The sequence below is a fragment of the Sceloporus occidentalis genome, unplaced genomic scaffold, assembly GCF_023333645.1.
Source record: "Sceloporus occidentalis isolate IW3139 unplaced genomic scaffold, rSceOcc1.0.p SCAF_16, whole genome shotgun sequence".
Classification (NCBI taxonomy): Eukaryota; Metazoa; Chordata; class Lepidosauria; order Squamata; family Phrynosomatidae; genus Sceloporus; species Sceloporus occidentalis.
The window spans coordinates 12,573,008-12,588,789 of NW_028316996.1; the positions used below are offsets into that span (position 1 = coordinate 12,573,008).

General features: G+C 36.3%; 1 protein-coding gene across 1 annotated transcript in view; it reads right to left on the minus strand.

Annotated features, from left to right (window-relative positions):
* Positions 1-15,782, minus strand: part of LOC149303040 (adhesion G protein-coupled receptor V1-like) — a 165,437-nt gene that overhangs the window by 123,458 nt on the left and 26,197 nt on the right. Inside the window, exons 20-34 of the mRNA XM_089481806.1 lie at positions 14,613-15,356; positions 13,875-14,248; positions 12,777-12,953; positions 12,084-12,264; positions 10,911-11,113; positions 10,700-10,829; positions 9,434-9,514; positions 6,794-6,933; positions 5,694-6,300; positions 4,911-5,126; positions 4,435-4,650; positions 3,674-3,918; positions 2,620-2,801; positions 1,571-2,382; positions 309-518 (exon numbers count right to left, since the gene is read on the minus strand). Coding sequence (XP_089337932.1) covers positions 309-518; positions 1,571-2,382; positions 2,620-2,801; positions 3,674-3,918; positions 4,435-4,650; positions 4,911-5,126; positions 5,694-6,300; positions 6,794-6,933; positions 9,434-9,514; positions 10,700-10,829; positions 10,911-11,113; positions 12,084-12,264; positions 12,777-12,953; positions 13,875-14,248; positions 14,613-15,356 — 4,518 coding nt within the window. The remainder of the gene's footprint in view (positions 1-308; positions 519-1,570; positions 2,383-2,619; positions 2,802-3,673; positions 3,919-4,434; positions 4,651-4,910; positions 5,127-5,693; positions 6,301-6,793; positions 6,934-9,433; positions 9,515-10,699; positions 10,830-10,910; positions 11,114-12,083; positions 12,265-12,776; positions 12,954-13,874; positions 14,249-14,612; positions 15,357-15,782) is intronic.

A 15,782-nucleotide genomic window follows, 5' to 3' on the forward strand; every position in this document is an offset into this window, starting at 1 on the left:
ATGCAATTACAGCCTATCCAATGACATGTAAATGAGGAGAATAAAAAAATATACCGAAATACATTACAAAAAGTACTCTTACATTAGCATGAAAGACGATGTAGTAAAAAACAATCTACTAGAAAAGTTTTGAAATATTTGTTATTACCAATTATTAATATAATACATTTTCATAGATAAATCTCAATACACGTTCCCATACAACGTACTACTGAAGACATAGAGAACAGTAGAGGTTATGTTATAGCTTTTGTACTTTTATTCTCTATTTGCCAGGAAAATAGAGAAAATATTGTAGTGACACCCACCTTCTCGACCAATCACTGATCTTGAGGCTTTCTGAAAGCTAATCAAGCCAGCTACATTATCATTAGCCAAAATCACTATGGTAACAGTGTCAAAATTGGGAAGAACACGACTTCCTCCATCTGTGTGGGTTAGACGAATTATGAGACTTTCATTTTCTTCAGGTTCATCATCATCTAGTATAGTCAAAGTTACTAGTTTTCTTGTTTCGCCTGGATAAAGAAAAATATATATTTACAGATTAAACATTTCTTACAACTTAACATACAATGTTATTGTGATTCCCATTTTTATTTTATAGCAAAAGGGTTGCTTAATTTAAACAGTTTTGGACAATCTGATTTGCACTTTTAAAAAGACAGAATATTTTTTAATAACATATAATATTTAAAAATATATTCTTCAAAATAAGTAATAAGTGACAAAAGAAAATTAAATGCAAAGCTTACCATATTTACCAAATATGTACCTTTTGCCATACATAGTTCTTTTACAAGTATGCGAGTTCTATGTTCAGACAATTATAGGTACCATACCATGGGAAATATATTATCATGCATTAAATTAAATAAATTAAATAACCAGATATTTGCTGCTGTTACAGAGTTATACAACACTTACAAGCAACTAGAACCTGTGATTCCTCGGCTGCAGTATTGTTTTGGCTTTCAGTGTAAATGACTTGGTTCTAGTAATATTATTAATACACATCAAAGTACTGATATTATGCATACTTGAAAGCAGATGTCAGGAGACATTGTGCTCACATAAAAAAAAATATCACGCAATATTAGTGCAAGATTAGTGCTTTATGTGGGGTCAAAAATGGAATCTCAATGAATAATAAATACCATTATAATAAAACAAGATACATCTTAATGAGAAACAATTAATAAAACATCTATCTTATGTGTTGTGTACTGCTATTTCTGACAAGTTTTTTTTTAAATGGTGACAACACACATGTACATTGTGTATGCTTCATGTTTCATTACAGAACTCTACACAGTCCGAGAATGAGATTGCCCAAGCTATTGGCCATAGTTGGCCAGCTCACATTTGAGAAACACTGATCTTTCAGATCTTACTAAGGCTTAGCTACACTACAACTGAGTTGACCAATTCACACTTTAAATACCTATATAGTAACGCCTATGTTGAGCTAGGCCCAAAATGGTTAATGCTTATAATGTATATAAAGTTGGTACATTGACATGTTGATAGTATTTAAAGTACAAAAGTCAATGGAGAGAATGTATTTTACCTTCAGCAAATGTTAAAAGTTCACCATCAGCTATGAAATCCACATTTCTGGTAGCAGTTCCTCCAGCTATGGCCCATTCCACCTTCACTTCGCCAAGGCTTCCCTCTCTTCTTTCAATCACAAGCTGAACTATTGTTTGGGGCTTCTCTTCAACTTCCACATAGTGACCTGACTCTGTTGTGTTGGGACTTAGATTGTAAATCACAAATACCCCGAAAGCATCTCCGTTCATCATTATTACAACCATTGATGTATTTGGCTGACCTATAGTTGGCTGGTTCTTTAAGCTGGTTGAAATGTTTAGCAGTTTGACTTTGAGAAGAGAGACAATGAATCTCTCATCCAGTTCTGGGAAAGTGTCAGTAAGTATAGAAACTGTAAGATTTGCAAACTCATCTCCTTCCAACATCGTGAGCCAGTGCCCTGTAACTGTTTCATAATCACTTCCAGCAGTAGCCTGAGAACTAAAAAGCACAGACACACTGGTGCTATTTTTCTTATACGTCAGGAATTCTGTGTGGTTGGTGAGTTGATTTGACCATGTTGTCACCCAGAAGCATTGAGGCACACCAGAGGTATTGTAAAAAGAAAAACCAGAACATACTTGGTTTCTTAGGCATGCAATGGCACAAGACTGCAGAGGGTTTTTTGCTACTGAAATATCAACTCTGGTTGTCACAGATAACTGTGGTGTCCCTAGTAGTGGCGATTCATAGTAAGATAACATGTCCTGGCCTTGTTTAATGGCAAGAGCTATCACATCAATCTCTGTGGTGGTATACAAAATCTGTAAGTGGCCAAACCTGCCAGCACTGAAGAGAAAAAAATATGGATGTTACTTGGAACATTTTTACTAACCCACTTCAAGGAATGTCAAATCTTCAGTTAAATATAAGGAGATAAACTCAAATGAAAGAGGGGTAAAGAATTATATAAAGCCTGAGTATTGTAATAAAATATATATAAAAGGACTTTCAAAAGAGGAGAAAGAGGAGAAAGAGGGCTATAGCAACCCATGAATAATGCATACTATTTCTCAAGGCGCTAACCTCCTCCTGATGGTAATATTAACACGAGAACTCCCTGCCAATGGTTCTTGAACACGATAGACATCTGTGTGAAAGGATATTGTTCCGTAGGGATTATCATTGGCTGGAATCATAATTTTTGCTACTCCATCAGATCCAATGGAGCCTCCATTTGAGGCGCCAATAAGATGCACTTCAATAATCTACAGAAAGAAGTGAGATTTATTGAAAATATTAATACAAAGTGAAAAAGTTCACATGTTTTGTATTTGTTGTTATTGTAGCTGATGTTTGTTTTGTATTTGTTGTTATTGTAGCTAATGAAGGTTTAATTGAGCATTTTCAATCCCAAAGAAAGATTTGGAACGTTCATCCTGTATCAAGCGGAGCTCTAACTTAAAAGTATACTCATGTTCTGCTGTACATAACACGATTTACATCTCATTAATAGGAAAGAGTAGGATTACTAAGAAGAAGATGGCTGAAGACCAAAATACTGGAGATCCTAAAGGAATAGTGCCTCCAACAATTTTAAATGGACACATGAGCAAAGATCTGAATTTACTTTTGTTTTTATTATTTTTAAACCCTATAAAAAATGATGGGACATCCTATCAGCAATTCAGTACACACTCACACATATAATAATATGTAGCTAACACCAACTAAGAGTTAAACCCAGCCAGCACCTGTATGGTGTGTATAGACAAAACTGGGGACTGAGCTGACCCTGGGACTCAAATGTAAAACATGTAATAACTTGTAATAACTTATAATGGTTTTAAATTACAACATTATACAATGGCAACTATATCTACAAAGTTATTCTTGTACAAATTTGAAATGGGTCTTACAACACAGCATCCAATAGAATACAGCTGCTGGCTACAATATTTAATAGGTTGCAATGGTGATAAAACTGCTGTTAAAACCTTTCACCAAGATCACTCTTTACATATAACCCCACACTGCTTATTCAAAAGGGAAGAAGATAACAGCTTATGAACCAATAATAAATAGAACCTACAGTATTAGATTACATTTACTGTATAGTGAAATAAACTACACATCTTACCTCTTCAATCTCTGGAACGTCATCAGGTAAGATTTCCAACAACAAAGTCTTAAAGGTTTCACCAGCAGCAAAAGTCACATTACCCGAAGCAACCTTCAGGTCATCATTGGCAAGTTTTCCATTAATTGTGCCAACCCACTGCACAGTAACAACACCAAGTGTCCCAGAATTCCTAATAATTGGCAATTTTACTGTGAAAGGACTTGATTCAGGTTCATCTATCGTGAGGGATGTCACCTGCAAAACTAGAATAAGAAAAAAAGAAAGGTTGTCATTAATTGATAAATGTCAAACTCCATTAAATCTTCCAATTAGGCCATATTTTATTAAAGAATACCGATTATATTTTATAAAATTATTTAAAAAAAATAAAAAAAGATGACTAAGAAAGAGGAAGTATTTTGACAAAAGACAGAATAAAAGAAAGTATTTTTACATGAAAACATTGGGTGGCACTAGAGGAGCTAATGCAATGGTTAGAAAGATGCATAATATATATATATATATATATATATATATATATATTTATTTTTTTAAACTGTATTGTGTTTTATGTGATTAAATCTTCAAAGAAAAGAATGCAGATCTACTGACGTTTAATTGCTTAACATTCTAAAGAGAAATATATATAGATGAAGGAAACATAATTCAATAGATTAAATATAGTTCAATTATGCATTTTATTATATTGAATATTGGGGCAATCATAGACACTAGATAACCACTTATATCTAAAGAAACAAAGTAGGTAGTTTACCTACCGAAGGACCCATAGGGATCATCTGATGCCTCTATGGTGATAATTGCTTCGGTCATTTCTCCTATTAACGCGCCTCCAGTGGTCTGGTTCAAAAGCAGGACTCGGAAGGACTCCTCTACCTCTGGGTTAATGTCATTTATGATATAAATTGGCACAGCTTTGCTTGTTTCTCCTTCCAATAAAACAACATCTGAAGAAGCTACACTGTAATCTTCACCTGATAAAATTATAAAAAAATATATCAATTCTGAAAAGTTAAATGAAAGTATATTTAATATTTTAATATTTTACAGTAATATGAAAGTTTGATCATGGTATAGTACAAACACATTAGCAATAAAGCCAGTGTTGGGCTAATAAGATAAAGAGGTTTTATTATAAGGTTGCTTGTGTATAAAAAAAACTGTCACCATATGAATGAAACCTACAGTAATTTAATTTGTTTCACAATTAATCATCATTTTTAATAGTACTCACCGGCTGTTGCTGTAATTGGCAAGGCTTTAAACTTCACAGAAACGTCAGCGAACATCCCACCGGTTCTTGTGACATTAATTATCGGCCCAACATAACTTTCAGCAATACGTACATATGTGGTGGACAGCTGAAGCACTCCAAAAGCATCGTCACTGTCATTAATAACTATATGTGCTATTGTTTCAATTTTAGATCCAAGACGAGGAGAATTGAAAACTAAAAACAAACAAGCAGCATAACTAACCAAATGTGAAAGGAATGCGTTTCTTATAATAATCTTAGATTACCAGCTTTAAAAAATCACCCAACCAAAAACTTAACATAGAACTGTCCTTTACAGTCCATGCTGTCTTTTCCATGGCCCTGACCATATATATATATATATATATATATATATATATATATATATATAGGTACAGTTGTGTAAAAAATTATTTGAATTCTATGGTTTTACATATCAGGACATAATAAGAATCAGCTGTACTTTAGCAGGTCTAAAAATTAGGTAAATACAACTTAAGGTGAAAAACACAAGACATAATACGCCGTGTCATGATTTATTCAACAAAAATTAAGCCAAAATGGAGAAGCCATGTGGTAAAATTAAGTACACCTTATGATTTAATAGCTTGTAGAACGACCTTAAGCAGCAATAACTTGAAGTAATTGTTTTCTGTATGACTTTATCAGTCTGTCACATGATTGTTATTATGTTATTTTTCACGACTGTGTATATATTTATATAAATATGGAAGGGCCTACAATGTTACAGTATAAACATACCTGGTTGATTCTGGACTTTTTCCACTAACGTGATATTGAATAATTCAACAAATAATGACTCTGCTCTCTCTGGATCATCATCATCCAGAATAGGGAGGAATATATTGACTTCACTCATATTGACTGTAAAAAGAACACTTCCAGAAATCGGCAAGTAGTCTTTATCCTGTGTAGCTCTTGCTATGCTTGGGAAAAATGAAAGTTTTTCTGAGTCTAAAATTGTTCTATATGCAACCATTACAGTACCCATAAGACCATTCAACCTTCTTACGGTTAAAGTAATATTTTTATTTTTTTCTTCAACTCTGATGGGTCTGTTGTTTTCAGAAAATATGAAGAGTCCATATGGGTCATCATTGGCAAATATAACAAGAGATGCATTAGTATGTTCTCCCAGCCGTCCATTGGAGACATTGGTAATTAAAATGGAAAACATTTTATCCAGTTCTGGAGTATCATCAGGTAAAACCTGAATTGTTAAATTTGCTAATTTTTGTCCAGTTTCAAAAGTTATGTTGCCTGTGGTAAAAGCCAAATCATCTAATGGATCTGATTCTATTCTCCAAAACAAAGACACACTGGATAAGGCTCCACGATCACGCAAGACCTAGAATAAATTTTATATAATCAAATTACAATATAAATGCAAAATAGCAAAAAAGTCTAAGCAAATACTTAACTTGATATGCATTAAAAAGACAAAGATGGTAATGAAATATATTTATCATGCAATTACACTGACAAACAAAAATATTTAAAAAATACAATAAAGAGTTACTTTGAAATGGAGGAAGACAATGGGATGACTCAGTTCCTAATTACAGAGCCCTATCTTCATTATAGTGATGTACTAAGGTGCATGTGGAAGGTCATTGAGCGTTAATCAGAGCACTGTGAACAACCTAGTAAATTGCCTCTGATCAACTCATGAATTGTGAGTTAAACTCCCATTGACTTCAATGGCAATTCCGCTCATATACAGCCTATTTGAAAAAGATTCAGTACCGTGTAAATTTAATTATGATTTGTCCCTTTATCAATTGATATATTTGTCTATTCGAGTGTAAAAATAGCTGTAGCTGTTGGAAGCGTATACGAACCTGGAAAGTAACGGTACTATATCCATGTTCAGGTTCCGTGGCAGTAACGTACAGAGATTCAGTGCTAAATTCAAATATCCCATGGGCATCATCAGAGTCTTCAATGATCACAGTTATATGGGATGCAATGCCCAGACTGGCTGTATAATCAAAAACCAACAGAAAGCATACTAAGGCACAATGTTGTCTGCTTCATTATATAAGTATCATTTTTCTTAACTTAATTTAAAGTTGAATATATTATAAGATGTTATTAAATTAACTCAACACAATTAGACACTATTCAGAGCGCAGCTTCATTCCACTTCTAAATGTCCATCACAGGGATCCCTATATTGCCACAGACCGTTCATGGTTTTCTTAATGGTTCATTCTTCTCCTACTATAGTTCATTCTTCATCAAATTTGTAATTTACAAAATGAAAGGCAATGAAGTGAAAAAAACAGTCTCATCACTAGCTGGTCAACTTTAAATACAGTGACCAGGGATCTACTTTTTTGTATTGTATTGTATTGTACCTTAATTATAAGGTTTTTTTAACTGTAATTTTTTTATAAATGTAATTACTGCGTCTCCCCTTTGTATATGGCAAGTATAATCTGTTAACACTAGATAAATAAAATGATCCAAAATATACCCCAGTGATTTTCTTTTCCTGTCTCAATTATCTCTGTTTGCTTACAGAAAAACACACAGCACATAAGAATAGAGTGAAAAATAAAAAGTGCAGGTAAGGATCCAAGGTGCAAAAGATGAGCACATTTTCCCTGTGAGTGTCCTGGCGGACCAAACCAGGGGACACCAACCCCAATACCTTGGGCTTCTTGTACTTGCTCAGCCTCAGGCCAAAGGACCAAGCTGTGCCTCTCTCACAAATAATCACAAAAATGCTAAATTATCAGACACCAGCAAGTGTCTGTATCAGCAGGGTAGAAGGAGCCCAGAATGCAGGACTACTGGAGGTAACCGGAATAGTCCAGAGTAGTAGAGATGGGACACAGTAGAAAAACACAGGTAGAGGCAGTACTCCAAATAGCATAGACCGGTAACAGGCCAGGGTCAGGTCCAGGCAGCAAAGTAGCGAAAACAGGTCACAGGCAAGGGTCAGGTCCAGGCGGCGAAGTAGCGTAAACAGGTCACAGGCAAGGGTCAGGTCCAGGCGGCAAGGAAGCATAAACGGTTCACAGGCAAGGGTCAGGTAACAGATCAAATCAGGAATCAAATAGGTAAAGGAGCACAGTACAGGAGACGCTGTGTAGGGCACAAAGCGTCTCAGAATATCTGAGCGCCGACATAAGGGAGCTTGAGGGTTTTATTGAGATCCCAGACGTGGCGTCTGACGTCACGTCTGGATCTCCGCCCTCGGTTCCGCCCCCAACCATCTCTCTCCTGTGAGACGGCACCAGAGGTGCCGCCCCTCCAGAGGAAGCCTCTCTCCCCACTCCTCCCCCTCCCTCCTGCATACTGTTAGCAGGAGGAGAGGAACTTAGGGCGGCGTGCTGGAGCGCCGCCCCCTCCGTGGGGACCAGAGCCGCGTCGCCGGCGTGTTCCCCAGCTCCCCGCGTGGACGCGGGGAGTGAAGAACAGACTGCCCGAGCCGGCGACAGGGACCGAGAGCCTGCCACGAGCAGACGCGGTCTGCCACGGGAGGTAAGTCCCGGACCTTGAATGGCACGTACCGTACGCCGGGCGGTACGTGCCTTACATAAATATACTCAAAATGGTTATATCCTGTGTCAGTCATCTATGGGAAATGATATGAGTGTTTTTGTTGCTGTTGCCAAGGCTAGCAAGATTCTGAAGTGCATTAAAAAGGGTAACAGGCTTAAGCGACCCTAATTCTGCCTCTTTATAAATCATTGGTAAGACTGCATCTAGAATATGCAGTGCCGTTTTGGACACCAGTTCAAAAAGAAGGACATACTGGAAATAGAGAGGGTTCAGAGAAGGGCTACAAAAATGATGAAGGAAAGGCTGTACAGATTGGCATTGTTTTCTCTCGCGAAAAGACGCCTTTGTCGCGATTATAAACCTTTACAAGTAATTTCAAGGTCAATAAAAGGATTTTTTTGGAGATCTCTTTATAAATCGTACCTTCCAGACAACACATGGGCACCTCTTAAGATTGGAAGAAAGGAGCATTCGTCTTTAACGCTTTGAAGGGTTTTTACTGTTAAAATTGTTTAATTATGAAATAGACATAGTCATCTGAAGTCAAGATGAAATGCATATTTTTCAAGATGAAATGCATACAAGGTTATCACAAGTAAAGGTACATAGGTAATGTTGATCCAATGTGATTCCGACCTTCCAGTCAAGAAGGAAGTTTTTTTTCCCCTTTGAGTTGATGTACTAGATGTCCTTTTTTCAACCTAATTAACGATGTAACTATGTAACTATTTAAGCCTTAAATATGCTTTTTTTTGTGTCACAACTCTTTGAACCAATTGGCTTAAAAAGTTGTGTTTATGTGTCATTCAAATTTCTAAAAAAAAAACTAGTCATTTTTAGTATAAATGATATTTATTGTATGGAACTATTTATTGTGATACTATAACATTAACAAAGCTAGCATCACCTACATGATTAGAAATCCTAAAACATAGATGAAAAATCAAGGGATAGAATGAGGCTCTTACCCCGCTGAAGAACAGCTGGAAGGAAGAATTCCAAGTCATCATCACCACTACCACTGCCATCATTCCTAAAGAGTTCAGCAACTTCAGGAAAAGACATACAGAAACACACATATATATACACATATATGAAGCACAGACAAGACAGCGTGTGTAGCAGTAATCAGAAGTGGATTATACGGTAATGTAAGAACCAGTAACTTGTATGGTATTGCGTAATACACTCTGATGGCAACATAATTTGTGCCGGTGCCATAACAGGGACGGCAAATGTGCAACTTATCAAATTGTTTGTAATACTTGCAATCCTAGAGGTCATGCACAGGAAAAGTATTTTGGCCTGCACATTATCCTGCTCCTTGATGATCTATGTACTATATGGAACTCAGAACCTTATGTTAATATTGTCATAAAATGTCACTTTCAGTCTCCATTTGTGCATGCCAGTGAAAAGCAGGAGAAGAACTTTGCAGTTCCAACCTAACCCTCCACAGCTAACAGATATGGACACCACTCAACCCTATGCAGACACGTAAAGGAGTGAAAACTGTTACCACTTCTGGAGTGTGAATATATTATGTGAATATTGAAAACAATAGCCCACTGTCAGACATTCAAAACAAATTAAAGGAAAGAAAGGGCTTACTGATGGGCTTACTGATAATAGCCATATGTAAGAATGTGCAAAATAAATAAGTAATGTATCTCTTCATGACTCATAAAAAATTGCACTGGATGGATGAGCTTGGCACAGCTTTATATTAACCATATGTTTCTTCAATTATTCCTATTTGGTACTGAAATTCCTTTCCTGATGTCCATCTTTTTTATATGCTCAGAATTGTTGGTGGGTATTTATATAGCATTCTACTGCCCTACAAGTCACAAGGATGTGTTTAAAAGAATGTAAGTAAAATAATTTCTATTAAATCCATTTTTGTTTTTCTAAATAAAACATTGCTTTTGGTAAGCAAAGTGATTTCCCTGCACAGAGTTTTTAGTTAATATTAGTTGATCCAAGGAGAAAGCCGACTACCTATTGGGGTTGCAAGGGGTTTTTTTTTGTTTACCGATTTCGTCTTGCCGTCATCTGAATAAACATATATAGGAATGTGTTGTAAAGGTTGAACATGACTTATATCTTTTTCAACCTTCTTAACTATAGATCTGTGTAAATGTCTTACAAAGCCTGATTAAAAGCCACAATCACATACCCTAAATAAAGAATGTACTGCCCTTATTTAGAAATTTTAGAAAAATGTGCATTACCTCTTCCATTCACATTCAGTAACTCCACTCTAAAAGATTTGGCCAGTTCAGGTACAGCGTTATCTGTGATATTAACTGTAATATATTTGTATCGCTCTCCCGGCTGAAATTCCAAATAATCTTCTGCGTCCTTTATGGGGAAAAAAAATAATTATCCTGCATCATGTGTTAACATAGTGTGATGTTGGGCAAGCAGATATGCTGTAGTTACCTTATAATCCTGAGGGCTGAATGCTGTTAGTGAAACTGTCCGATATTCAACCCTTATTCGCCCAAGAAGTCCCTGGGCACGGACCACCAGCAGTTTGATTTGCCCTATCTCCTCCTTCACTGTAATAGTTGGGACAGATTTTGCAGGAACAGTCATTGGGTCACCTGGTTTTGGTGGCATCCCCAACGAAAACTGCAGTAATCCTGTTAAATAAAAATGTATATTTCCATGTTGTCTCATTCCAGTATATTTTATTTGTAGATCACCAGTAGGTATTACAATATACAAAATCGCCAGTAAGATAAAATTAGGGGCCCTGCTCTTGTGAGATGAGGTTAAGTGAGAATGTAACAGAAGATAAGGGGCTACGTGGGCAAGTTAGGTGCTTGATTGTCATGTAGAGTCACTGGTGTGGAGCTTTTAAAGTTAAGGGGAACAGATTCCTTCTTTTCAGGATACAGATTGTCTCTGAATAGGTAGGTTTTCAGGAAGCATTCAACGTTATAGAAAGTTGGTGGAGTCTGGCAGAAAGGGATAGAGAGGAGGAAGAAGGTAGAGTAAAGATAATATTCTGGATACACAAGGGTTTGTGTGACACTAATAACGTTTGAATAGAGATGCAAATAATGGGCAGAAAGAAGAGGATGGTAGGATACCGTATATCTCTGGAGATAAGTACAGAGATATAGGGTGGCACAGTGTTGTTAATATATGTGTAGGTAAGGGTCAGATTTCATTCTGGAGAGCCAGTGGAGGGATTGGCACAGTGAGGCAGAAGATGAACAGTGATAGAATTAAAAAAATAGTCTGAGAAAAGTGTTCAGTATGAATTGAAGAGGTGAAAGATGGAATATGGGAGGACAGTAGATCACAAAGGAATGGGTTAGTATTTTAGCAGCATCATGTGTGAGGAAAGGACTAATCTAGTTAATTAGCCGTCCTGGTTCCATTGAATGCATTAGGAATACACCGCAATTACAAAAAAAGTACAACTGTGTAATGTTTGCCAGGGAAGTTTATGCAGGACTTCTGGTGCCAAAAAAGAGATGCTCTGATAAACCTGTTTATCATTTTATGAATATAGCTCAGTGTCATACATACAATCCAGCACATTTACAATAAATCTTACCATAATTTAACACCTGGTAGATACAGTATGGTAACAATACTTGCCATATGGGTGATCACTTGCATTTATTGTAACATATTCAGAATCCTTGTAAGGGTCTATGCTTGCACCGCTTCTTGGAGTGGACCCGATCTTCCCATCGGCCGAAACTGCAGACACTAAAGACACGCGGAATTGTTCCGCAAGCTCTGGTATGTCATCATCTAGAATGTTCAGATTTAAAACCTAGATCAAGATGTGTAAAACAGACCATTTAATGTTTTAATCATTAGTTCATAACGGACAACATTCTATGTTCCACTGCCTGGACAGGATGTGACTAAATACAAAGTAATCTATTTGCAACCCTTTGTTTATTTACAGATCCCATTCTTGCACTGGCTAACCATATATCGTGGTACTAGTGTTTGAAACTGCTGGGAAGTTCTGAATTTAGTAAGGGATTGCTGAACTGCATGGGCATCTATTTAATCTTTATGTTTATGCCGGATTGTTCCTTTAAGATTGTGGGATTTCTTACTTGCAGAGCACTCATAGAGCATTCAAATTTTGGCATAACAGCTTTTTTTTTTAATGAAAACCTTGAACAATTACAAAACTATTATTGACAATTTTCTCTTAAACACTATGCGATATTTCATCATTTTCAGTGAGACGCGCAACTACAAAAACTGTGCATTTAAACGTCAACTATAATTCAAATATCAAGGGTATGACAAAACAAATAATATATTTACCGTTGATCTCTGCATAGGAAGAAATGTGATATTTCCATTGCTGGTCGTAAAATCCACAACAGAGTCATTAAAATTAACAGGGTCTACGGGAGTGATGGTATAGAAAACAAATACAGTGTCCAGAGCTCCCCGTGTACGTTCCACAATACAAGATATAGTAGACCCTTCCTCGGAAGACTATAATGATAAATATATAAATCAAAATGAAAAGGTATAAAATATTGTAAGCACAGAAAAAACAAAAATGAACCCGATGATAACTCAAGTTAATTACCCTACATGTGTAGCATCCAAGCAGAGTGTCAGGTCAGGACCCATAGATAAACATTCACATTTAGGCTTTTCATAGTAATGCTAGAGACCTATTGATTGGCCCGAGAGTGCCCTGACTTCAATAAAGTCTCAACACCAGGCTCACAAATCCAAATTAAAGGTAGAATCAGCTCTTCATTAGAGTTCAGTTGTGGAGAATGTACTTGGTCCATGCAGGATGGAAGAGAAACTAAGTACAGTTTATATCATCTAGTGTATATATACACAAATAAAAAAAATAAAAAAGAAATGTGACCTTAAACCAAGAGAAATTCAGATATGCTTAATAACCGTCAAATATCTAAAACAACCAAAAAATTTCAAAATGTCCAAGAATTTCAAAAAAGCATCATATATATATATATATATATATATATATATATATATATATATATATATATATATATATAGTGCTTCCTAGTTTTCAAGTACAAATACATACCAAAAGTATTTCTCCCTAGGTATAGGAAGCTTGGCCAGCTATATGCCTAGAATTTGTAACATTAATATTGCTATTATTGCATTCCACAAAATGTTTGCTAACCAGTGAAGGTATGTATCCAAAATATTATTATTATGTTCATGCATTCTTGCCTTAAGATGTCTCTTTGTCTTACTGTTTAGAACTGTTTAAGCAATGTACAATGTAAAAAAACCCAAAAAAACATTTTTAGTAACAGCAACGTTCTTGACTGGAAAATGTATCTCTTAAGGAGAGACTTACATGATGACCAAATAGAACATAATATTTCATACTCAATACGCAGCCCCTAAACAAATCCTCACCTCAGGAATGCAAGGCCCTGTGAAGCCGAACAAGCCATTGGCATTATCACTTTTCTGAATCCGTATGAGTGCCGTTTTGTTTGCTTCAGGAAGTCTTGCGCCACCAACTACTGATACTAATTTTAGTATAAAAATTTCTTCTCCTTCTTCTTCATTGTCATCTCGTGCTGATACAATGAAAGACTTATGGTTTTCTTCTTGTCTATATTCCAAATAGCCAGACACTGGATGCAAGTCATTCTTTGCTGGTGTAGCATGGAGTTCAGCAATTTCTGCTTGAGATAACTTCTGTTCATAAATTCTCACATCTTGTAGCATTCCTGAGTATCTGTTGTCTCCATTTAACCCTGCACCAACACGTAAAGTCCCTGGACCTGTCACAGGAAGAACAAATGCATAGTCAATTGCCATGTATACATTAGAAGATTGATTTCAAACACACCAGTTCCAAAACACTGGCATACCTACAGGTGAGCCCCTGTCTAAGACAGAGTCACCCTCCCTCTCAGTATGGCTGACATAGTGTCAGAGCTGGTTGGGATTTCAGAGATCACCCTTTTACAAGCATGGAAGGCAACGCAACAAGGGTTGCAAGCTCTGTACCTTCATCAGCACAGACCCACATGCTTCCTACATACAAATGATACCATTAACATGCTAACAGCAAGCACAGATAATCTTTCACTTTAGTAATGCTCATTTTAAAATATAATAATAACAAAACAATACATTACCTACCATTAATTATTGCTTCGCCTTTGAGGCTCCGGATTCCTCCAGGAATGGTGTTTCCATCAATATGAAACTCAATGAAGCCATCATCTAAGGTAATCAAAAGATGTGTCCAGGCATTCTGTTGAATAAACTTTGGGGTGCCAGCTTTAGCAAAATAAGTCATGTTGGATGCATAAGTCATATAATAAAGCAGCAAAGTGATATAGGAACTATTTGTCTCAACTTTCACCCCATAATATAGTGTTCCATTGTCGTTGTCCTTTGATATTATAAATCCATCAGTATCCACATTTGGTATGACCCATGCTGAGAAGGTAAAGTTAGTCAAAGTAGTATTCATATTGTGGTAATACTGTGGTTCAATAACTCCAAAAGCACCTTCACCACCACTGAAATGCAACGAATCTGTTCCACTGTGATGCCGGCGCATGTGTGGTCGCAACTGTACAGAAGATGGGAATGAGGCAACAAGCAAAAGATCCAGCACCGGAGGAAAGCCGGTTTTAAATGTGCTGGAGTAAATTTCCCAGCCCACTCTAACATCTCCAAATGTACCCTGATGTCTCCAAACTGAAAAGCTTGTAACATAGCTCATGTCATCTTCTGAAAGCACATCTTCTGCTATCTCACGATTCTGACTCTCTGGACTTAAAACAAATACTCCGAAAGGGTCATCATTGAATGGTATCATAACCGTTACTGTGAGATTTGTTTGTGCCAAACGCCCACCGGGACCTGGGATGCCACCTGTTTTAACGATATGTACAGCAATTATAGAAAAATACATTAAATAAACAAATAAAAGGATAGACAAATGGCAAACTCATTCATAACAATATTTGGATTTGAATTAATACACTTAAGATCACTACTTTTAACTACCGTATTTTCTTATTAGTTGAATCACCATTATATAGTAAACAAATTATATTGGTTTTTACCGAGCCAAATGTAGCCTTGAATTGAGGATGAGATTGAACTTTTAACCAGAATGTTGGTGGCAATGCAGGATTGTGAAAATGAGCTTTTATGTGTTTTAGTTTTTTTTTTATATTGAATTAAAACTATTACCTCTTACTAACTGGTTCATCTCATATTTTATCGGAGCTACTGTTTGGGAGGAAGCAATAAAGGTGACCAGAGAGTCCAAGAGCAACACAAAGGACCTCTAAA